This window comes from Octopus sinensis, linkage group LG20 (assembly GCF_006345805.1).
Source record: "Octopus sinensis linkage group LG20, ASM634580v1, whole genome shotgun sequence".
Lineage (NCBI taxonomy): Eukaryota > Metazoa > Mollusca > Cephalopoda > Octopoda > Octopodidae > Octopus > Octopus sinensis.
The window spans coordinates 30,336,220-30,359,647 of NC_043016.1; the positions used below are offsets into that span (position 1 = coordinate 30,336,220).

At 36.8% G+C, this 23,428-nt stretch overlaps 2 protein-coding genes across 7 annotated transcripts in view; one reads left to right on the forward strand and one right to left on the reverse strand.

The window, feature by feature from the left end:
* Positions 1-9,866, forward strand: part of LOC115222607 (leucine-, glutamate- and lysine-rich protein 1-like) — a 49,866-nt gene extending 40,000 nt beyond the window's left edge. Inside the window, exons 14-16 of the mRNA XM_029792910.2 lie at positions 2,610-2,743; positions 6,450-6,558; positions 9,157-9,866. Of these exons, the coding sequence (XP_029648770.1) occupies positions 2,610-2,743; positions 6,450-6,558; positions 9,157-9,497 (584 nt within the window). The 3' untranslated portion in view covers positions 9,498-9,866. The remainder of the gene's footprint in view (positions 1-2,609; positions 2,744-6,449; positions 6,559-9,156) is intronic.
* A 503-nt stretch (positions 9,867-10,369) lies between these two features.
* LOC115222642 (synergin gamma) overlaps positions 10,370-23,428 on the reverse strand; it is a 67,720-nt gene continuing 54,661 nt past the window's right edge. For all 6 annotated transcript variants that reach the window (XM_036511625.1, XM_036511624.1, XM_036511623.1 and 3 more), the window contains 6 exons: positions 22,232-23,410; positions 19,748-19,851; positions 17,232-17,382; positions 14,855-14,911; positions 11,689-11,780; positions 10,370-10,885 (listed from right to left, as the gene is read on the reverse strand). In XM_036511625.1, the coding sequence (XP_036367518.1) occupies positions 10,643-10,885; positions 11,689-11,780; positions 14,855-14,911; positions 17,232-17,382; positions 19,748-19,851; positions 22,232-23,410 (1,826 nt within the window). In that variant the 3' untranslated portion in view covers positions 10,370-10,642. The remainder of the gene's footprint in view (positions 10,886-11,688; positions 11,781-14,854; positions 14,912-17,231; positions 17,383-19,747; positions 19,852-22,231; positions 23,411-23,428) is intronic.

The window sequence follows — 23,428 nt, forward strand, 5'->3', positions numbered from 1 at the left end:
TACATTGATGTAATGGTTAACATACTTATTGCAAATATAAAAGGTATGGGTTTGAGTCCCAGGCATATTGAAAACCCACTTTTTTCATTAAGGGCTTATATCACCTTTTCATCCTTTTGTGGTCGATTAAATAAGTACCAGTTAATCATTGGGGGTCAATGTAATCAACTTAATCCCCTTGTCTGTCCTTGTTTGTCCCCTCTATGTTCAGCCCCCTGTAGACAATAAAGAAATAAACATTAGACTATGTTCTTTAGTCAATACACAGAGATTGCTTATAAGTTATTATTATTTACAGAATATATATATATATATAGTTCATACATGAGGATCAGATATTCTCAGTATAGAATATACTTAGTGTACACTTTTTCGACTCCTTACTTCCCTATATCATTTGTATTCTTTGTAAGTTGAACCTTTTTGTATGTAAACATATATACATTTTTTATAATGAAATCAAATTCAATGACTGGCATCCATGCTAGTGGAGTGCTAAATGTACCATACGAGTGAGATCATTGCCAGAACAACAAGCTGGCCTCTGTGCCGATGGCACGTAAAAAAACACCATTCGAGCGTGATCGTTACCTGCGTCGCCTTGCTGGCACTTGTGCTGGTGGCATGTGAAAAAAACATTCGAGCGAGGTTGTTGCCAGTGCCGCTGGACTGGCTCCTATGCAGGTGGCACATAAAAAGCACCATTTGAGTGTGGCCGTTGCCAGTACTGCCTGACTGGTCCTCATGTCGGTGGCATGTAAAAGCCCCCACTACACTCTCAGAGTGGTTGGCGTTAGGAAGGGCATCCAGCTGTAGAAACTCTGCTAGATCAGATTGGAGTCTGGTGCATCCACCTGGTTTGCCAGTCCTCAGTCAAATCGTCCAATCCATGCTAGCATGGAAAGCAGACGTTAAACGATGATGATGAGTATTCCATGTATTTTATACACTTTATGTATTGATCTGTCTAATTTGCTTATCCTTACATTTACTCATAAATACATGTGTGTTTGGCATTTGGAAGGGCATCCAGCTATAAAAATCATGCCGAAACTGACCTCACCTGTGCTAGTGCCATGTAAAAAGCACTGAGTCCATTCTGCAGAGTGGTTGGTGTTAGGAAGGGCATCCAGCCATAAAAACCATGCCAAAACAGACACAGTAGCATAGGGTAGATTCTCTACCTGGCTAACACTTGTGAACCGACCTGCCCATGCATGCATGGATGATGGACGTTAAAAAATGATGATGATGATGTGTGTGTGTTGGTATGTATGTATGTGTGCTTGTGTGTGCATGTATTTGTGTCTCCTTGTCTTGATATCATGCATTAAATATATATGAGCATCATCTTCACACAGATAGTGTCCTCGATTTTCAAGCTTCTGTGGAAATATGTCAACCAGGGTTAAAAATATTACTTTACTTGGAAATAGGTGAGGGTTGGTTCCAAGAAGGGCATCCAAAAATAGAAAATCTACCCGAATGAATGCCATCTGACCCATCCTAGCATGGGAAAATTACATGACAAAATGATGATGATGATGATGATGACAATGATGATGACGACGATGACGACAAAGAAGAAGAAGAAGAAGAAGAAGAAGATGAGGTAGTGGTGGTGGTTCCTCCACTTTTACAGATAGTTGCTCTCTCTCTCTGAGCTTTCCTAACTGTTAATGGAATTTCTGACTTTCTGTCCATGACCTCTCTGATGACAGCTCAGTCTTGTACATGTCTGCATTGTTTGAAAGTATAGGTGACAGATCAGAGTTGTAACTTCCACTGGATTGATTGGATCATTTTGTGGGATAGAATCTCTGTGGACCACAAAATGCCTCTTCAGACCCAATATATTAACTTGCATACCCTTTTACATACATAGGGAAACACAAACACATCTTTCAGGTACATGACTGGTCCTTTCATCATCATCATCATCATCATCACCATCATTGTTTAACGTCCGCTTTCCATGCTAGCATGGGTTGGACGATTTGACTGAGGACTGGCGAACCAGATGGCTGCACCAGGCTCCAATCTTGATCTGGCAGAATTTCTACAGCTGGATGCCCTTCCTTACGCCAACCACTCCAAGAGTGTAGTGGGTGCTTTTATGTGCCACCAGCACAAGGGTCAGTCAGGTGGTACTGGCAACGGCCATGCTCAAATGGTGTTTTTTACGTGCCACCTGCACAGGAGCCAGTCTAGTGGCACTGGCAATGACCTCGCTCGAATGTTTTTTTCACATGCCACCAGCACAAGTGCCAGTAAGGTGATGCTGGTAACAATCACACTCGAATGGTGCTTTTTACGTGCCACCAGCACGGAAGCCAGTTCTGCTCCCAGAAGGATAAAAGGTAAAGTTGATCTCGGTGGGATTTGAACTCTAAATGTAAAGAGCCAGAACCAATACCACAAGGCATTTTGGTAGGTGCTCTAATGATTCTACCAATCCACTGCCTTAAAACCTAAATATTGATAACAATGATGGTAACAATGATGATGATGATGACGATGTCAATAATGATATGAAAATTTTTATTTACTAATGCACACACAAATACACACACACTCATGTTATATTATATTTATGAAATATTTTAAAGCAAATTCTGATAAAGCTGGGGAAGAGGAGACTACAAAGCTGAACTTAGAACTTGCAGGGAAGCAGCAAGAACTTAAAGACTTTGAAAGTAAATTGAAAACTTGTAATCAGCAACTAGAAGAAGCTAATTGTCAGGTAATAAATTGATATCATACAATTAAATATTTTTTAATTGCCTTATTTATAGTTGGCCAACAAGTTTTTCTTGTGTCAAAACAAACACAGTCACTCATACATTAGGTGATAAAGCAGGTATATTATTATTTACGTAATATTATAGTCTCATAATAAGGTGGCGAGCTGGCAGAAACGTTAGTATGCCGGGCAAAATGCTTAGCAGTATTTCGTCTGCTGTTACGTTCTGAGTTCAAATTCCACCGAGGTTGACTTTGCCTTTCATCCTTTCGGGGTCGATAAATTAAGTACCAGTTACGCACTGGGGTCATTGTAATCGACAATCCCATTGTCTATCCTTGTTTGTCCCCTCTATGTTTAGCCTCTTGTGGGCAGTAAAGAAATAAGAAGTTTGCTTCCCAACCACATGGTTCTGGGTTCAGTCCCACTGCATGGCACATTGGGCAAGTGTCTTCTACTATATCCTTGGGCCAACCAAGTTTTGTGAGTAGATTTGACAGACGGAAACTGAAAGACGCTTGTCGTTTATGTGTGTGTTTGTCCCCCTCCCCCACTGATTGACAACTAGTGTTGGTGAGTTTTTGTCCCTGTAACCTAGCAGTTTGGCAAAAGAGTATTGGTAGAGTATCAGGTTTAAAAAATAAGTACAATAAGTACTGGGTTTACTCGTTCAACCAAAATTCTTCAAGGCAGTGCCCCAGTCTGACTGAAACAAGATAATGAAGAAAGGAATAATGTTGTTGTTGTTTAGCTTTGTTTAGCTACATGTCAGCCTTAAATTGAGCAGACCTGGTATTTTGGGGCCTCTAGCAATCCAACCATGATCATCCCATTCTTCTATTAGTCTAGAACCACTTTGTCTAAAATATCCTTTCTAAAGATGGGAAGAAATGCTTTGAAAGAATTTGACTGCTATTTTTCGTATGCCAAGTGACCACATGAAACTCTGCTTGCTTGTTTATCAATGATATTAAATTACCTTACTACAAGAAGGTAGCCAAATGGGTAACATTTTCAACAACTTGCATACAAATCATGAGTTCAAAACTTACTGCTGGTATTTTGATTATTTTCCTGGGTAAAGGGTAAAGACACACTTCAGTCATGAATGGCACCTTGGAAGTTTCTTTCCAAGGCACAAGTCCAGGTAAGGTTGTTTTTATGTAAGACCATCAGTCGGCCATGCATACCGTCCTCCCCTCTCCACGCCACCAGTGTTATCCAAGAGAAAGGCAAAGATTGATACAGCTTGGCACCAGTGACATCACAACTCATTTCTACAGATGAGTGAACTGGAGTAATGTGAAATAAAGTGTCTTGTTCAAGAACACAACACACAGCCCAGTCCAAGAATTGAATTCACTATCTCATGATTGTGAGCCCAACACTCTAACCACTGAGCCATGTGCCTTCACTATTTTCTTCGATAGAATACTATATTCTATATCATCTCGACCTTTTTAGCTGTTGTTGAGTCATTGTTTAACCTCAGGTCATCCCTGGTAGTGCATACCTATAATCAAAACATACCAGTCACAACCACTCTGTCATTTTGTATATCAGAAACTACATTGTTCAATGCATCCTTCTTTATTTAAGATGATTGGTATCCCACAAACTCTGCTGGATTTTCTGTAATCATTCTTACTAATGCATATCTGCATTATTTTCCTTGTATTTGTGAGTGTACCCCTGTGATTAATATCCTGTGGAGGCACAATGGCCCAGTGGTTAGGGCAGCGGACTCGTGGTTGTAGGATTGCAGTTTTGATTCCCAGACCGGGTGTTGTGAGTGTTTATTGAGCGAAAGCACCTAAAGCTCCACGATGCTCCAGCAGGGGGTGGTCGTGATCCCTGCTGTACTCTTTTGTCACAACTTTCTCTTGCTCTTTCTTCTGTTGGCTTGATCGCTTAGCCAGCGGGGTGGTGTCATTTGAAGGCTAAAACAATCCAAAGTGCATTGTGACCAGCGATGTGTAGCAACATCTGATAGCCTGGTCGGTCACAGTGATCAAGGTGATATTTAATATCCTATTCTGCACAACATTTTGCTGCCACAGCAAAAGTCATTTTGTTCACTTGGCTTTCCTTGACTCAACTTTATTACTATCATACAAGGACAGCAGAGATTCACAATGTAAGATGTCTGATGTATAGGTTTTAGTTGGATCTGAGTATTCAGTTTATGATTTAGCTGATTGTCCTTTTGCAATTTTACCTTGTCATATATATTATATAAAAATATTACAGGGTGGTTGATGTTAGGAAGGGTATCTGGCCATAAAAACCATGCCAAAACAGACACAGAAGTATGGGGCAGTCTTCTGCCTTACCATCTCTTGTTAAACCATCCAACATATGCCTGCATGGAAGGCAGAGTTTTAAATGATGATGATGATGACAGTATTATGTATGTGGTAATTTATCAACCCTGAAAGGATGAACTGCAAAGTTGACCTCGGCGAAATTTGAACTCAGAACATAAAGACAGATGAAATAGCGCTAAGCATTTCGCCCAGCATGCTAACGCTTCTGCCAGCTCACTGCCTTATATATATATCTATATTATATGTATGTATGCATATATCTGTGTATCTTTGTATTTGCACTGTGCTTGTCTCTTTGCCACCACCACTTGGTAACTGGTGTTGGTTTGTTTATATCCCTGTGGCTTTGTAGTTTGGCAAAAGACACTGATAGAATAAGTACCAGACTTAAAAAATAAGTACTGGAGTTGATCTGTCCAACTAAATATATACTCCTTATTCTGACGGCAGTAAAGAGTTTGTTGAAGTGAGAATTTGACTGTAGGTTGATAATTCTTTATCCAAAATGTTTGAAACTGAAAATGTTATGGATTTCTAGAAATTTTTCTATGTGAGAATGTTTTACTTTCAAAAACTTTCAGAATTCCAAATAAAATGATTATCAACTTATATTTACATTAATCCTTTTGTTACCATATTTCTGCTGAAATACAGCGTGTTTGCTTCAATAAATTTTGAAAATCATCATCATCATTTAACGTCCGCTTTTCATGCTAGCATGGGTTGGACGGTTCAACTGGGGTCTGGGGAGCCCGAAGGCTGCAGCAGGCCAGTCAGATCTGGCAGTGTTTCTACAGCTGGATGCCCTTCCTAACGCCAACCACTCCGAGAGTGTAGTGGGTGATTTTATGTGCCAGACGAGGCTGGCGAATGGCCACGCTCAATGCAGAATTTTTGTAAAGTAACTCAGTCATCATTAAGCTGACATTGGAGCACAACATGAAATTTCGATTGAAGATTTTGATTTAGATCACCTTAATAACCCTTTTGTCACATTCTTTTTCTGCTGAAATACATTGCTTTTGTTTTGATTAATTTTGAATATAATGAAGAATTTTATAAAATAACTTTGTTGTTTGTTATTAATCTGGTGTTTGGCACACAATATGAGAATTTGATGGAAAGTTTTAATTTAAACCATTTTAAAACTAGAAGTTTGCATCATAGAACCAGATGTGGTCTCAGATGGAGATTAGTACCAAAATGGTTAAATTGGTCAATTTCTTCATTAATTAATATGGTCCCTATTTTAAAAATAGCATGAACATTGACTATGTAAAAGTTCCTTCTATGGTTGAAAAGATATTACAAACACTCATTTTTATTTGTTCAATTCTTTTTCCTTTTTTTTTTTTTTTAAATCTGTGTTCCTACATTAGATTTTGAATCTGCAGAAAACTGTGCATGATGAATGTAAAGAACGACTGGAACTTACAGAATCCCTAACGGCAGCTCGAACTGAGCTTCTTCAGTTAAAGAAACCCTTCGGTATGTAAAATATATTTGTGTCTTGCAACGTAGATTAAAGTCCTCACTACCATGATACTCAAAAGTAAACTAAAACAAATTAATAAACCGTCAATTAACCATCTAGAAACCACCAAGTGACCATTGATAAATCACCAACTGACCATTAATAAACCACCAAGTGACCTTTGATAAATCACCAATTGACCATTAATAAACCACCAAGTGACCTTTGATAAATCACCAATTGACCATTAATAAACCACCGAGTGGCCTTTGATAAATCACCAACTGACCATTAATAAACCACTAAGTGACCTTTGATAAATCACCGATTGACAATTAGGATTTCAAGATACAAATTTGCCACAATTATTTATTCTTTTATCCTAACACTAGTAATATGTATTACAATCCTATTAATAACCAATAGATTTTTCTTCATCAATGATTACTTTTAACCCTTTAGAATTTAAATCAGCCATATCCAGCCAAAATATTCTGTTTTATGTTCAAACTGGTCAGATCTGGCCTCTCACACCAAAAAATTAACAGTTATCTCATCAAAATCTCAAAGCTACAAAATAATGTATGATTAATTCAAAATGTTGCAAATAAATAAGCCTTATATTTGACATTATTGTAGGCTCTCTGTCGGTTACGATGACAAGGGTTCCAGTTGATCCGATCAACGGAACAGCCTGCTCGTGAAATTAACACGCAAGTGGCTGAACACTCCACGGACACATGTACCCTTAACGTAGTTCTCGGGGAGATTCAGCGTGACACAGATTGTGACAAGGCTGGCCCCTTTGAAATACAGGTACAACAGAAGCAGGCAGAAAGAGTAAGAGATAGTTGTGGTGAAAGAGTACAGCAGGGTTCACCACCACTCCATCAGAGCTTCGTGGAGCTTTAGGTGTTTTTGCTCAACAACACTCACAAAGCCTGGTCTGGGAATTTAGGTCTCACCGAGGAAATGACTAGAGACCGAGACCTTTGGAAGTATGCTGTGCATGAGAAGACTCGGCAAGACAAGTGAGACCATAACCCATGGCCTCAGTCCACTTATGCATACCTTTCCTTCTTGGGACACAAAACTCTACTTGTGAAGACCTGTTGAGGCAAGTAAAAATCAAAATCAAAATCAAAAATGATTGATCAACATGAATAGAAATTGTAGCTGTGATACCAGTGCCGGTGGCACATAAGAGAGCCATCTGAACGTGGCCATTGCCAGCGCCGCCCCGACTGGCTTCCGTGCCGGTGGCACATAAAAAGCACCATTCGATCGTGGCCGTTGCCAGCCTCGCCTGGCCTCCGTGCCGGTGGCATGTAAAAAGCACCATCCGATCGTGGCCGTTTGCCAGCCTCATCTGGCACCTGTGCCAGTGGCATGTAAAAAGCACCCACTACACTCATGGAGTGCTTGGCGTTAGGAAGGGCATCCAGCCATAGAAACATTGCCAGATTAGACTGGGCCTGGTGCAGCCTTCTGACTTCCCAGACCCCAGTTGCACCGTCCAACCCATGCCAGCATGGAAAGCGGACGCTAAACGATGATGATGATGATGAATCTGAAGACTGCAAGTCCGCTGCCCAAACCACTGGGCCATTGCACCTCCACATTTGACATAGTAATGTGAATGCTAATGGGTTAAGTCAAAAGACTGAAATTCCTGACAGTAGCAATATGACACAACCTATACAATAGCTCTTTTAAGAAACAATACAAAACACCCGACAGCAAGCTGCAAGGTTTCTAAGCCTATACAGCATGCAAAAACAACAAATCCAGAATTTGTGCTTTACTTAAATTAAATGTCCTTAGAATACATCCTCTCAACTCACTCAATAAAGTTCATTTAATTGATGTCATTGTTTTTTAATGGACATTTGTTTTTCATCATCATCATTTAATGTCCATTTTCCATGCATGCATGGGTAGGCTGGTTGATAGGAGCCTGCCAGGTAGATTACCCCAGGCTACTGTGTCTGTTTTGGCAGGGTTTTTATGGCTGGATGCCTTTCCTAACACCAACCATCCAGTGGCACTAGCACAAGCGAGGTCAAGTTTAGCACGATTTTTCTTGCTGCATGTCCTTCCAAATGTCAACCACTTTACAGTGTGGACTGGATGCTTTATATGTGGCACCAGCAGAGTCACCAAGTAACTGGCAAGATATATATATGTGTGTGTGTGTGTGTATTTATTTATTTTCTTTGAGTTTTATTGAGAGTTCAAGCCAATCACTAACAAAGCAAGATTTCCCCCGCTGACTTGCCCCACTGACTAGCTCCTGTGCTGGTGGCATGTAAAAAGCACCATCTGAATATGGTCAATCCCAGTGCTGCCTGACTGGCTCCCATGCCAGTGGCACATAAAAAGCACCCACTACACTCTAGGAGTGGTTGGTGTTAGGAAGGGCATCCAGCTATAGAAACCTTGCCAGATTAGATTGGAGCCTGGTGCAGCCTACTGACTTGCCAGTCCCCAGTGAAACCGTCCAACCCATGGAAAACAGATGTTAAACGATGATGATTGATTTACATTAAAAAAAAAAACTGAATATCACACATAAAAGCAATGTATATATATACACATTTATATATTTACAGGTGGTTATAACAAAATTGCAGGTAAGACAGAACGGCCCATGTTGTCATCAGAAGACATAAAGAATCCTCCATTAACAACTCAGTCAGATAGTCATTTGCTCCACAAAAAGTTGGATTTGCAGAATTTTCACAACCCTCAGCCAATGCCAAGAACTGCAGATAATTTGACAACACTTTCTGAGCCACCGAGAAAACCCAGTAATGTTCAGAACAAGGGGAAGGTTGCTTTTTCTAATCCTAGATTAACTACAACAAAACCAACCAGAGATAATCAATTATACAGAAGATCGATATCAGAAGACAGGAGAAGGTTTTTAGCTTTACTCAGCAAAAATCCTTGAAAAATTTTAATTAAAGACCCAGAATAATTACAACCAAAACCACCCAGCTAAAAACATTTGACAGAATTACCTTTTTTGTTTTTGATCTTGTCAAAAATTAGTTCTGGTTAGTAGGTAACAATGGAATAAATATTGATTGTATATAGTTTAAATAGTTGCATTTTGTTGGTGTATTCTGCCATTTTGTATAGATTATATATGATCCACATTGTCACAGTACAACTCCAGTCAGTCAAACATTGCATTGCCAAAAACAAACCTTAGGATGGTTACATGATTTGATGAAATAGTAATATTTTCAACTTCATATCATAAGAAAAAAAAAACTGCAACAACAAAAAAAAGAAAACATGGGGGATGAACATATTGGATGAACCCAGAGAAGCTCCACTTGAGGAGTGATTTATGGTTGACCTGAGGTTTAATATCATCAATACATAAAAGAGTGTACAGGATAGAGCTGAAGACAAAATTGGCCATGGATACAGCAAAAACCAAATGTATATGTATATATAGATACAGAAAAATACACACACACATACATACATATATATATATGTAATAATAATATTAGGGAGTATAACTCCAAACTTACAGGGAAAAATTCAATTTAATATTAAATCAAATTACATAATAGGGGTTTTTCTCTAATTTCTATATATATACACACACACACACAAATATGTACATAAATACATAAACACAAACCATTCACCAATTGGAAAGCCACTTCCAAAGAAAATTTTAAATTCCTATTTTAAGCATGTACTCTATATCAGAACAATCACATGTATAGATATCTATTTTACAGATTAGAGAATTTTTTTCAAAAAAGGAAAAAAGATAAATTAAATAACTCTGTAAACAACAACTCCTGAATAAAAATTCAATTTATTATATACTTCTTGACTATTTTTCTTTCAATTCAATAACAATGTTTTTTTTTCTTTCTTCTACTCTGGAGACAGCTGATTGAATCAAGGGTCACCTATCTGTTTACAATACACTTTTCAAAGTAAATGAATTGTATTTTGTTTTGTTTTGCATTTTTTTTTTTTTTTAATATTTACGAGATAAATTAATGACTTTTAAGATCAATTAGATACATTTAAATAAAAGTTCCCTCTAAATGTTTTCAGTTGACTTCAGATTAGTTGAGGCAGTTTCAGTGCTGGCAACATGGAATCTACACAGTTTACCCAGAAATTGGCGCATGTCGTATGATACTGGCGACCACTGTATGTCAGTTTTGCAGCTCGTTCATTGTCATTTGAAATGCGATCGAAAACATCGACATTTAGAAGACATACTCCACAAGCTTTCAGCTGAGAAGCTGTGTCATCAGTTTTAAGGACAGCTGAAGTATAATTAAAGGAACTCACTTCCGACTGAAAAAGAAAATGAAAATAGATGAAGACCTTCATTTCAAATTAAATGATAAACATTAATGTTTTAATATAAAAAAGAAGTTTTCTGGAAGTTATATTCTTTTATGTGGCCATACTGGAGTACTACCAGTGTTATCACCTTTTCAGTGGCCATTCTTTTGTGATTGGTTTTTGGTGAAGGAGGGAGTTCAACATTGCTGCTCTCTTTTGAGTTTCTTATTATGTTATAGGTTAATCTGGGACCTTGGACACCAGGAGGTCAAGTTGTTTCTTGCAAACATCTACACTTACTCCATGTAAACCTCTCATATGTTTTGGCAAGGTATTAAATAGCCATGGGCCCTTTAATCCCAAGCTACAGCAATACATGGTTCTCACTCTAGACAGGTTAGCTGGGACCTTTGGAACAGAGCAGAGATGTCCAGTTCAAGGGCTGGTATAACTTTCGATACCAAACCTAACCCTTTTGTTATTTTCTGTTGAAACATTGCCTTTGTTTCAATTAGTTTTTAAAATAAGGAAAAGTTTTAGTAAAACAGCTTCATCTTCATTAAGATGGAATTTCAAGGTTTAAAATTTTGATGGCAGGTTTGAAGTTCACTTTAAGATCACTTTAAAACAGGACATTTGTATTATAGGTTTGGGATGGTCTAAAACAGGTTGGTATCAGTCCTTTTAAATATAACTATTAATGTTTACACTTCAAATTTTAAAAAACTTAATAGGTTAATGTAGAGTAAGATACAGATTGAGGTCATTTGCAATATATACATATTGAAAATTAAAGGCCAAATATATCTTACCAATAAAGAACTGGCACTGAGAAAAGCTGCTAAATTGTTCCAGGCCAAGTCAATATCTTTTAGTAATGTCTCAAGGCGTTCATTTGTTAGCACTAAATGTAGAAAAGAAAATAATTCAGATACATTGCAAAAGATAAGAAATTCTTTGAAATGTAACAAAACAAACAAATAAATAAATCATCATCATCATCATCATCTGCTGCGGATGTCTTTTTCTCATGTTGGCATGTGTTGGTTGAGTCATTACCGCTCTCTTGAATAAATTGGAGGACTGCATCTTTCTCAAATGTTTCATTTTCACTTGGTTTCTACAGATGGATATCCTTTCTAACATCAACACCTTTACAGAGTGTAACGAGTGCCTTTTATCATGGCACCAACATGAGAGAGGTTGTCGTGTCTTTGACAAGACTAAAGGATTCTTTCAACCATAAATTTTACAAAATATAACGGGTGTGCTTTACTGAGGCATCAGCTGTGGAGAAGATAGTCATGACCTTTGCAGGACTGCCGACTGTTATTTTAAGCTTTTAGTATTATTAAAACATCATAGAAATGACTTACCCTAAGGCAAGAACTGCTGTTGGCTTACTATACCTAATTAGGTAATATCAACAAAACAAAAATCTAACAGATTCTACTTAATATAAAAGAACAAAAATATTTTTGCTTTTTTAAAATCTAATTTCACGTGATGATAATTTCAATTCTCTTCTTTAACCTATAATGTTTAGACCAGCCAAAACCGGTTGAAAATTATTCTCCTTTATTTGTTTGAACTGGCCAAATCTGGCTGTATCTGATTCCTCTCCAAAATTGCTAAAAAAGAATACAAATCACATTACTGAATTCTCGTAGCTGTGAGATAAAGCCTTTCCTGCCTTTATTCAAGTAAAAATACAGTGAAATTTTTTAGACTTCTTGGTTTTTGCAACATTTGAAGAGAAGTGTATATCTTAGTTTTAAGCGATATGGTGTCAACAAGTAGTGATTCCGACTTCGAAGGTTTTACTCTTGATGATGTACAAAATATAAATGAAAACACAATGATTTGTCTTTGGACAAATCATATTGACATTTATGAATCTTCGTTAGACAAAGAAGATTTTGACAATGAAAGTGATATTGCAAACAATTTTGGTAACGTGGTTGAAGATTACTACATCAACCACAATTCCCAACTTCACAGAAAAGACTAGTTCACAACACAGTCTACCTCTCCATGCTTAATCATAGGACTATTTATTTTTATTTTTACCAAAAAGTTCTTTTTAAGTTGTCATGGAGGAACAAATATGCTCAACACAAAGTTTCTATTCATAGAACACCTGATCCACTATGGCAGCCAACTGATACTACGGAAATGCAAGCTTTTTTTACTATAGACATTAGGTTTAGTATCAAGCAGCTTCCTCAACTGTGGAACTACTGGAATCCTGACATAAAGTATGGTGATCCGTATATCTCCAGCATTATGTCTATCTATAGTTAATTCATACATTGTTTATGTAAAAAGCCAGAAGGTACCTCCACCACCAATGAGCTACAACCATTTGAAATATCAGGTTGACATTGAATCTCAGTTACATGAGGGCTTTTCTTCCAGAAAGCACAGAACTAGGAGAAAAGCAAAATTAACTGAGGTGGATGTCAACAGAGAAAATATTGATTTTCATAAAATGGAAAAACATAAATGGAAGGAAAAAAAGTTTGCAGACTGTGCTCACTACAAAAAAGAAAAACTGTGAAATGATATTAGGTCGAGACCGCATACATGTGTTCGTTTTGCAAAGTGCCCTTGTGTAAGGAGTGCTTTGAACAATTTCACAATAGAAATATGGCGTAGCTATATTTTGTTGTTTGATAGTAATACTATAATATATTCCTTTCATTTTATTACAAATATGTGAAAGTGAGAAATACATATTAATTTTCAGTATGTTACACACCTGTATTCACCTTGGCCTCACCTGTTATGTAAATTTATTCATTAAATTGTATAAAAGTACATAACCAATGGTATATTGACTAGTAAAAGAGTTTCGTATTTTATTTTCAATGAAAATGTTTGAAATATAGAGAAAGAATAAAATCTTGTATTAATTATACCTGTATTTTAATTAATTCAAATTAATGTACTTTGAAAAGTGGTAAAATTGTTGGCAGTTAACACCTGGGATAATTTTAGTAACAAATCAAACAGGTAAGATGCATTAAGAATTTCAATTTTAGTGCTTATCTATAATGTTATTGCTTTTATGCCTGTTAATTAAATTTACCTTCCCATAAAAGACAAATTTACTCAGCAAGATCAGCTAAAATTACATGACTATAATCCTCTGGTATATAAGCACCCACTGACAAAATTTTAAATCTGCATGTTAAAAATTAACAAAGTTACAAGCAAATATTGTGGACACTCCTCTTGAACCCGAATAATTCAAAATAATGTGAACAAATAAGCATTACATTTGACAGATTAATCTGAACACTAAGGGTTAACCCTTTAGAATTCAAATTATTCTGTCAAATGTAATGCTTATTTGTTCACATTGTTTTCAATTAATCATGGCTTATCTCATAGCTTTGAGATTTCGATGATGTGATTATTTAGTTTTAGAATGACATTGTAGGAGTGAGAGGCTGGATCTGGACAGTTTGAGTGTTAAAGCAGATATTAAAACAATGATGGTACTTTGTATTTTGCTCCAAAAACAGCATCCTATGTCAGTAAATCCAAAAATTTTCCTTCTTTATTTTTTCAGAATTAAATTTACAAAATTTAAGATACATGGAAATATCCTGTCCCCACCCAAGTTCCATCAGTCACTGCATCCTCCTTCTCCACTTTGCATTAACGTCCCTTGGGCAATCCTCTGTTATCCCATTTATATTCACATCCTCATACTTTGAGAGTGTGCCACTCTGTAAAGTGATTGGCATTAGAAAAGGCATCCAACTATAAAAACCATGCCTAAATAGAGAGTGAAGATTGGTACAGTCCTCTGGCTTGCCAGCTCCTGTTAAACCATCCAACCCATGCCAGCATGGAGAGCTGACATTAAATGATGATGATGATGATGATGATATGGTCTCTTTTATTCTCTTAAATATAAGAACATTTATGGAAGATTAAAATAAGAAAAAAATATGGAAGAGAATTTACCTGACATTCTCATTGTAACTGTTATTTTACAGACAACTCGATAAATTTCAATAATAGCTGAAAGTAACAATAAAAATATGTCAAGCTCATTGATGAACCAAGAGAAATATTTATTACATATCTATTAATATAAAGCATAAGAGTGATCTTTACTTAATCTTTTGTGTGTTTCAATCATTGGACTGCAGCTTAAAAGATTTAATTGAACAAATGGGCATCAATGCTTATTTTTTTAAAGTCTGGTACTTATTCTGTCAGTCTCTTCTGCCAAACTACTATGACACAGGGATGTAAACAAACCAACACCAGTTGTCAAGCAGTGGTGGGGGACAAACTCAAATACACAAATGACAGGCTTTTTTCAATTTCCATCTACCACATTCACTTACAATGCTTTGGTCAGCCCAGGGATATAGTAGAAGACACTTGCCCACAGTATCACGCAGTGGGACTGAACCCAAAACCAAGTGGTTGGGAAATAAAATTCTTACTATACAGCTGAGCTTGCACCTACAACGATAATTATGTTAACTATGTCTTCTTTGAACGCTGAAAAGATGGATTAGAAATAATTGTTATAAGTAGGAATAATTTTTATTAATTTCTTATTTTAAATTCTACAGAATTAACTCTTCAGATAAAAAAAAATTATAATAATTGTTTCAATTTCCTTTTCTTTTTTTTTTTTGCACAAGGCCAACAATTCTAGGGAAAAGCAAGTCAAATACATTGATTCAAGTATTTGGCCAATATTTATCAACCCTGAAGAGACAAAAGGGCAAAGTTGATCTTGGTAGGATTTTAAGCTCAGCATGTAACATCAACAAGATTCAATGGCAGTTTTTGATTTTTTTAGTAAGTTATTTACAAGAAAAAGAAGTGACCACACTATTTCTAGGGCCACCTCTCAGACAGGCAGGGTTGATGTGGGTGACAATAAAAATCAAAAAAGTTTGAACATCTGCAGGTTAAAAAAAAACAACAGCTACCCTAATATGGAGGAAACTGGAGGTGATCTGGTACAAGTACTTGAAACAGTAAATCTTTCTCAATGTATGTAAGGATGAAGTGATGTTGTTAAACCGAGCTGTATATGAAGCCAGTCCCTGATTAAAAGGGTTTGGTTACTTGCTGCATTTTCAAATCTAATGACTTTAATCTATGTGTCCACAAGAGAGAAACTCCAACTTTACATTATGGCTGAGTGGACAGAAGTAGGATTCACATCTATTTGTCAAAACAATTACTCCAAGAAAATGCCATACAAGCATGAAAATGGTTTAGAAATTTTAACCCATTTTTTTGTACCATATTCCAATTGAATTATGCTACCTTTGTTTCAGTGAATTTTGAAAATAATGAAGAACTCAGTAAAATAATTTTGTCATTAATAAACTGATGTTTGGAATATAAAATTAACATGAGCTTCTGATAGGTCTTTTAAATTTAATTTAGATCACATCAAAACAGGGAGTATCAGAGAATCTAGGGCTGTTTTTGTAGGTGTCAAAATGTTTTAATTCAGCGTTTTTCAAACTTTTTTGTTGCGACCCTTTTTATTTATTTGACAACCTACTGAAGGGTCAGGACCCACAGTTTGAAAAATGCTGGTTTATATTCTGCACTTTGCACCCACTTGCGTTTTTTTCTTTCCTTCTTTTTTGTCATGACCCATTTTATTTATCTTGCGACCCAGTTTGAAAAACTCTAGTTTAACCCTTTAACATTGATTATTCTGTCAAATTTAACCTTCTAGCATTTAAACCATCCTTATCTGGCCCAAATATTCTACCTGTTTCAAGTTCAAACCAGTCAGAACCAGCCTCTTACACCCACCCAAGGATGTCATTCTAAAAAAAACTACTATCACATCATTGAACTTTTGAAGCTGTGAAATAATCTGTGCTTAATTCAAAACAGTATGAATAAATAAGCATTACATTTAACAGAAATCTGAATGCTAAAGGGTTAATGTTTATTTATTTACCTTGTTTTAAATTAGTAATACATTATCTCAAAGGCTTGACTTTCCGATAGTATACTTATTTAGTTTTTGAATGACATTGTAGGGTAGGTGTGAAAGGCCAAATTTGGCGAGTTTGAACATAAAACAGGTTGAATTTTTATTGAATATGGCCAATTTAAATGCTAAAGGATTAAACAGGTTAACATCTAAAGCAATTGGATGTCAACTAGATGGACCATTTCACCTGTTATTGTACACATGGAAAACTGACCATTTCACCAATATCAATCATGCAAATATGGAAAATAAAATGGATTTAAATTAAAAATACACAAAAAAAGGCTAAGAGTTTACAAGAGTTACCCAGAAAGTTTGAAGAGTAAAGGGTTGCTGTGGGAAATTATAACTCACCCATAATGTAGTCAGCTCCTTGGCATGACTTAATTACTTCATTGCACACACACGATGTACTGATAGAGTTGAATACATTATTAGCTTCTTTAATTCTCTGGTAACATTTATCCAAACATTTGGTCCATTCATGACAGTGATGTTCACTTCCCTGGAGTAGAGAGAGAGAGAGAGAGAGAGGAAAATGAGAAAATGAAATCAAAACAAAAATAAGATCATCATTATCATCATCATTTAAAGGCTGTTGTCCATGCTGGCATGGGTTGGATGGTTTGACCAGGGCTGGCAAGCTGGAAGGTTCTAGTCTAATCTGTCATGGTTTCTACAGCTGGAGTTCTACGGTATGGTTTCTGATTTGGCATGGGGTTCTACAGCTGGATGCTCTTCCTAAAGCCAACCACTCTGAGAGTGTACTGGGTGCTTTTACGTGCCACTGGCACAGGTGCCATCTGTGTAACACCATTATCAGCCATGACTATGATTTGAGTTGGTTTGCTGGGTTTTCTTCTCAAGCATAGTATAATACTAAAGGTCTCAGTCATCTGTCATTGCCTCCATGGGGTCCAACACTCAAAAAGGCACTTTTCATGTGGCACCAGCATCAGCCACCTTGCCTCCATGAGGCCCAATGCTCAAAAGGTGCTTTTTACATGCTAGTTACATGACACCAGCATCAGTCATGTCTACAATTTCACTTGGCTATTCAACAACAGCAACAGTAGATTAGCCTGGATTTACTAGATCAACAAAATAAAGAATATTGACAACAAACTGAAGCTAAAACCAAGCAATGTATTCAGACATTATAGAAGCTTAACTCTATCCTTCAATACTTTCCATTATTTCTAGATATATTCCATCTAAAATTAAACATGAAAGTCAACATATATTTCATTAACTTCTAAAGTTCTTGGATATGATTTTTTACTACCATCATCTAATGTCTGTTTTCCATGCTGACATGGGTTGCATGATTTGACAGGAGCAGGTAAGGCCATTGGGTCACACCAGGCCCCATTGACTGCTTTGGCATGGTTTTCCTAGATGCCCTTCCTAATGCCAACTACTCCACATGTTGTATTGGATGCTTTTTATGTGGCATTAGCATCAGTGCTTTTAAAATGTGACACCAGCACCAGTATCAATTCTGCTGTGGTGGATGGGTTTTCTTGAGAAAAGCAAGGCGCCATACATCTCAGTCTTTTCTCATCTCCTACATAAGCCTCAGTGCCTTGAGATCAGCCAGCCTTTGATCTCAAGTTCAAGGTTTCAAAACTACTGAAAACTTCAGCTTCTCTCTTTCCTAACTATATTCCTACTGAAATATGAGTTGAAAATAATAATTTGCAAACATTTAGTAAAATAACAGACATTGTCATTTAATGGTGGTTGTTGTTTAATGCTTAGTCAGACTTTGTTCACCAGACCTATAAACAAAGGTGTGATCTTCTCATCATTAAGACAGAGTGTACCCAGGACAACATTAACTTAGATATCTCCCTTTTTAAGGGTATAATTTGAGGGATTATCTATTATATTAAAGTGCTAACAAAAGATTCTTGCAGATCAGCAGTGTTAGACTCCCTCACACAAACTGCCAAAACAAAAATCAGTCAAACTGATATAGTATATATTTCTTTAATGCCCTCAAGGGGCTAAACATAGAGGGGACAAACAAGGACAAAGGGATTAAGTCGATTACATCGACCCCAGTGTATGCACTGGGGTAGTTTATTTATCGACCCCAAAAGGATGAAAGGCTAAGTCAACCTCGGTGGAATTTGAACTCATAACGTAACAGCAGACGAAATACTGCTAAGCATTTCACCCGGCGCACTGACGTTACTGCCAGTTCGCCAATATAGTATAATAATATAGTATAATGACTAAACAGCCAATGATGTCACAAAAAAAGCTGGTAGCTCAAATATATTAGCTATATACAGTAGTCTAGGGCAATCAAAAATTACATCCAATTTAAGTTTGATATACTTATTATTAACTTCTAAATAAAACATTTAAAAAGCCATATTGATCTTTAAAACATGGTGGTTGTTTTTGATTAACCCTTTTGTTACCATATTTCTTTTGAAATACACTGCCTTTATTTCAAAATTAATTCTGAAAATAATGAAGAAATATCAAGCATGTGTTTGAACATAAACATGAAATTTTGATGGAGGGATTTACTTTAGATCACTTAAAAACAGGCATTTGTATAGTAGACCCAGGAATAGCTTCAGGCAGATTGGCATTAAAAGGTTTAAACCATGAAATATCAATGGAGTCAGCTAGTTTCTACGAAACAAAGTCAAGTGACCACTGAATCAAGTCATATATTGGTACATTAAGTCAATGTTTGGATCATAACTTAAACAAAAAGTTCTTAGATGGAATTATGTTGTAACGTGAATTTTGTAGCAAAGAAGTAGGGGTGGTCTGGTGAATCAAAACAACCAATTAAATTGTGAATTCTAGGTAAACAAAGACATTGAGCTGGAAATTCAGAAACTTACTTGTACATCTTGAATAACACTGCTGTATCTATCCCTTGCTATTAAGTTCTCTTTGTTTACAACTGTTTGAGGAGGCACAGGTTGGGGTAATGTTGGCATTGTTCCTGAATAAACAAAACGACCATAACCATTTAGCAACATAAAGAACATAAAAAAAAAAAAAAAAATCACAGCTGACACATCTCACCAGTTAATATTTGTATTTTTTATTTCTTTATTGCCCACAAGGGGCCAAACAATGACAGACAAAGAGATTAAGTCGATTACATTGGCCCCAGTGCGTAACTGGTACTTAATTTATTGACCCCGAAAGGATGAACAACCTCGGCGGAATTTGAACTCAGAATGTAACGGCAGACAAAATACCATAAAGCATTTCACCTGGTGTGCTAATTTTCTGCCAGCTCGCCGCAGAAATATTTGTATTTCTGATAAATAATCCTTTCTAATATTGGCACAAGGCCCAAAATTTTGTGGGAAGGGAACTGTCAAAATTTGAAGGCAGGTGGATACCCAACTGGTAATTTATTCTATCAATCCTGAAAGGATGACGGGCAGAGCCGATCTCGGTAAAAACTGAACTGAGAACATGAAAATGGACAAAATGCCACTTAGTATTTTGTATGAAATGCTAACAATTCTGCCAGCTTGCTGCCTTTGCTTTTCTAATAAATAGTAATTCTCTCAAATTTTAGCACAAGGTCAGCAATTTCAGAAAGAGGGGTTAGTTGATACCACCATGTCCACAATTTGACAATACTTATCTTAACCCTGAAAGGAGAAAAGGTGAAAAGATTGAAACTTGAAACATAAGGAGTTGGAAGAAATACTGCTTAGCATTTGGTCTGCTCTAACAATTTTTCCAGCTCACCATCATCATCATCATCATCATCATCAACAACAACACTCCTTTTCTCTTTTACTTGGCTCAGTCATTTGACTGTGGCCATGCTGGAGCATCACCTTTAGTTGAGCAAATCGACCCCAGGACTTATTCTTTGTAAGCTTGGTACTTATTCTATGGGTCTCTTTTGCCGAACTGCTAAGTTACGGGAACGTAAACACACTAGCATCGGTTGTCAAGCGATGATGGGGGGAAAAACACACACACAAACATATACACACATGCATATATATATATATATATATATACAAACATATATGCGATGGGCTTCTTTCAGTTTCCGTCTACCAAATCCACTCACAAGGCTTTGGTTGGCCCGAGGCTATAGCAGAAGACACTTTCCAAGGGTGCCATGCAGTGGGACTGAACCTGGAACCATGTGGTTCGTAAGCAAGCTACTTACCACACAGCCACTCTAGCACAAGGCCAGCAATTTTTGAAGTGAGAGGGAAATCAGTTAGTATTGACCCCAGTACTTAATTATTTGACCCTAAAATGACAAATGACAAAATCAACCTCAGCAGCATTTGAACTCAGAATGTAAGGAGGAAAGAAATGCTACTGAGTTCAATGTGCCAACAGTAGTTTAACAAGTGTGAGGTTGGTTCAGTGGCTAAGTTTGCTTTGTAACCGTATGGTTTCAGGACATCTTGGACATCTTCTGTTCTACAATGGAGAGATCAAGCTTAACTTTCATTACTCTCCCACCCATAAAGCAGACTTAAGTGCATGCAATAAAAAAAAATCCTCAAGAAAGTGTAGAACATAGTAGATATGGACAAATCAATCTGTTGCACAGTCTAGAAAAGTTGAAAAAAAAATTCATATAGGAGTGGCTGTGTGGTAAGTAGCTTGCTTATGAACTACATGGTTCCAGGTTCAGTTCCACTGCGTTGCACCTTGGGCAAGTGTCTTTGGTAGACGGAAACTGAAAGAAGCCCATTGTATATATGTATATATATGTGTGTGTGTGTGTTTGTGCGTCTGTGTTTTTCCCCCCAACATCACTTGGCAACCAATGCTGGTGTGTTTACATCCCAGTAGCCTAGCAGTTCGGCAAAAGAGACTGATAGAATAAGTATTACGCTTACAAAGAATAAGTCCTAGGGTCGATTTGCTCGACTAAAGGTGGTGCTCCAGCATGGCCACAGTCAAAATGACTGAAACAAGTAAAAGAATAAGAGAATAAAAGAAAGTAAATATCATGTAGCTAATTAGGGTAAATCCCAGCATGTATGTATGTGTATATTTTTCTTTTGTTATCTATGGTATCATCTTTTGCTTTTCCTTCCCTCACCACAACAATCTGTACTTCTCCTGATTTCTAATGAAATATAGACACTTCACCTAAAGGTAAAATCTTTATTATTTAATTTCTGTCTGATGAATTTCTGAAAGAAAATTCCTTACATGTCTATCTAACATGTGAAACTTTGTCATTCCAATTAACAAATGAAACTTGTAATGGTGAATGAATAATAACAAAAACTTTTTTCCATCTTCCTCTTTTGTTAAATAAATAAATAAATAAATAAATAAATAAGAAAATAAATTTCTGAAGAAATAACATGGAAACTTACCAACAGGAGTTTCAGCAGTAAGGTTTTGAACACACCTATTTTTATTATCATCCGGCACATTCTCTCCGTTATTATCACAAATTTCACCCCATCCCTGGTCATCGTTTCTAAATTCAAGACTGTCAAGAGATTTAGATTCAAGAGTTGTTTCTTGTTTCTGTAAAGTTTCAAAAGCTGGAAATTCCGAACTAGACACCGATTGGCTGTCAGCGGCCATGTCAGGATCTCTTTGATTTTGTCGTCCAGCCGAATTGTAACTGAGTTCAAGACTTGACACAGACTGCGAATCTTCTTTCTGGAACTTGTTGTTATCCTGCCAGCTCAGACTATCAGTGTCCTTTGAAGAATGACTATCTTCATCAGCAAAATCAAAGTTACCAGGTTGGCAAGTGGACTGGTTTTCACTTGAGTAAGCTTCAACATTTCGACCTTTTGGCATGTGTACGGGTCCTGGTCGTAAGTTCGAACATGGGACAGAAGCTGGGAAACCAGTTCTTTCAGTGAAATCAAAACTATCAATACCACGAGAGAAACCACCAAACTCATCTTCTCCTTCAACGGAATCATCAAGTGGAGGTGGCTCATGGAATAAATCGATTTCAGATGAAAGATTCAGACTGACATTAGATGCAGAAATTGCTGAAGGTTGTTGTTGAAAGTTTTGAGAAGAACCAGCTGAATTGTCTAGTTTCACTTTTGCTTTTTCCTTCTTTGAGGCATTTCTTTTAGCGCCTTCGACACCATCATTTCTAGTTAATGTGTCTTCATGGCTTATAGTATTTTCTCGAGGCACGTTCTCCCGCACTTTGAAGAGACTCAATATTTCTCCTCTCTGTAAATTATCTTTCACAATAGTCACAAGAGAAGATCCATTGCTGTTAGCTGAATTACCAGACTCAACATCAAAATTGCTTCCATCAGATTCAACTGATTGCTTTTTTTCTGAGAAAGAATTTGTTGACGAACCAACTTTTGGTGGATGAATAGAAGTATTTTCACCAGAATTTGATGTTATTTGAGTGAAATCCGCCCAGTTATTTAGACTGCTATTAGATGATACTTGAAATTCTGCCCAGCCAGGATCATCATCGTCAACAGGATTCACGTTTGATGCCAAAACACTGTTCTTCACTGCAATGTCATAGGGAGGAGGAATATTGGACTGGGGATCATGACCGGCTGTAATAAAAAAACAAA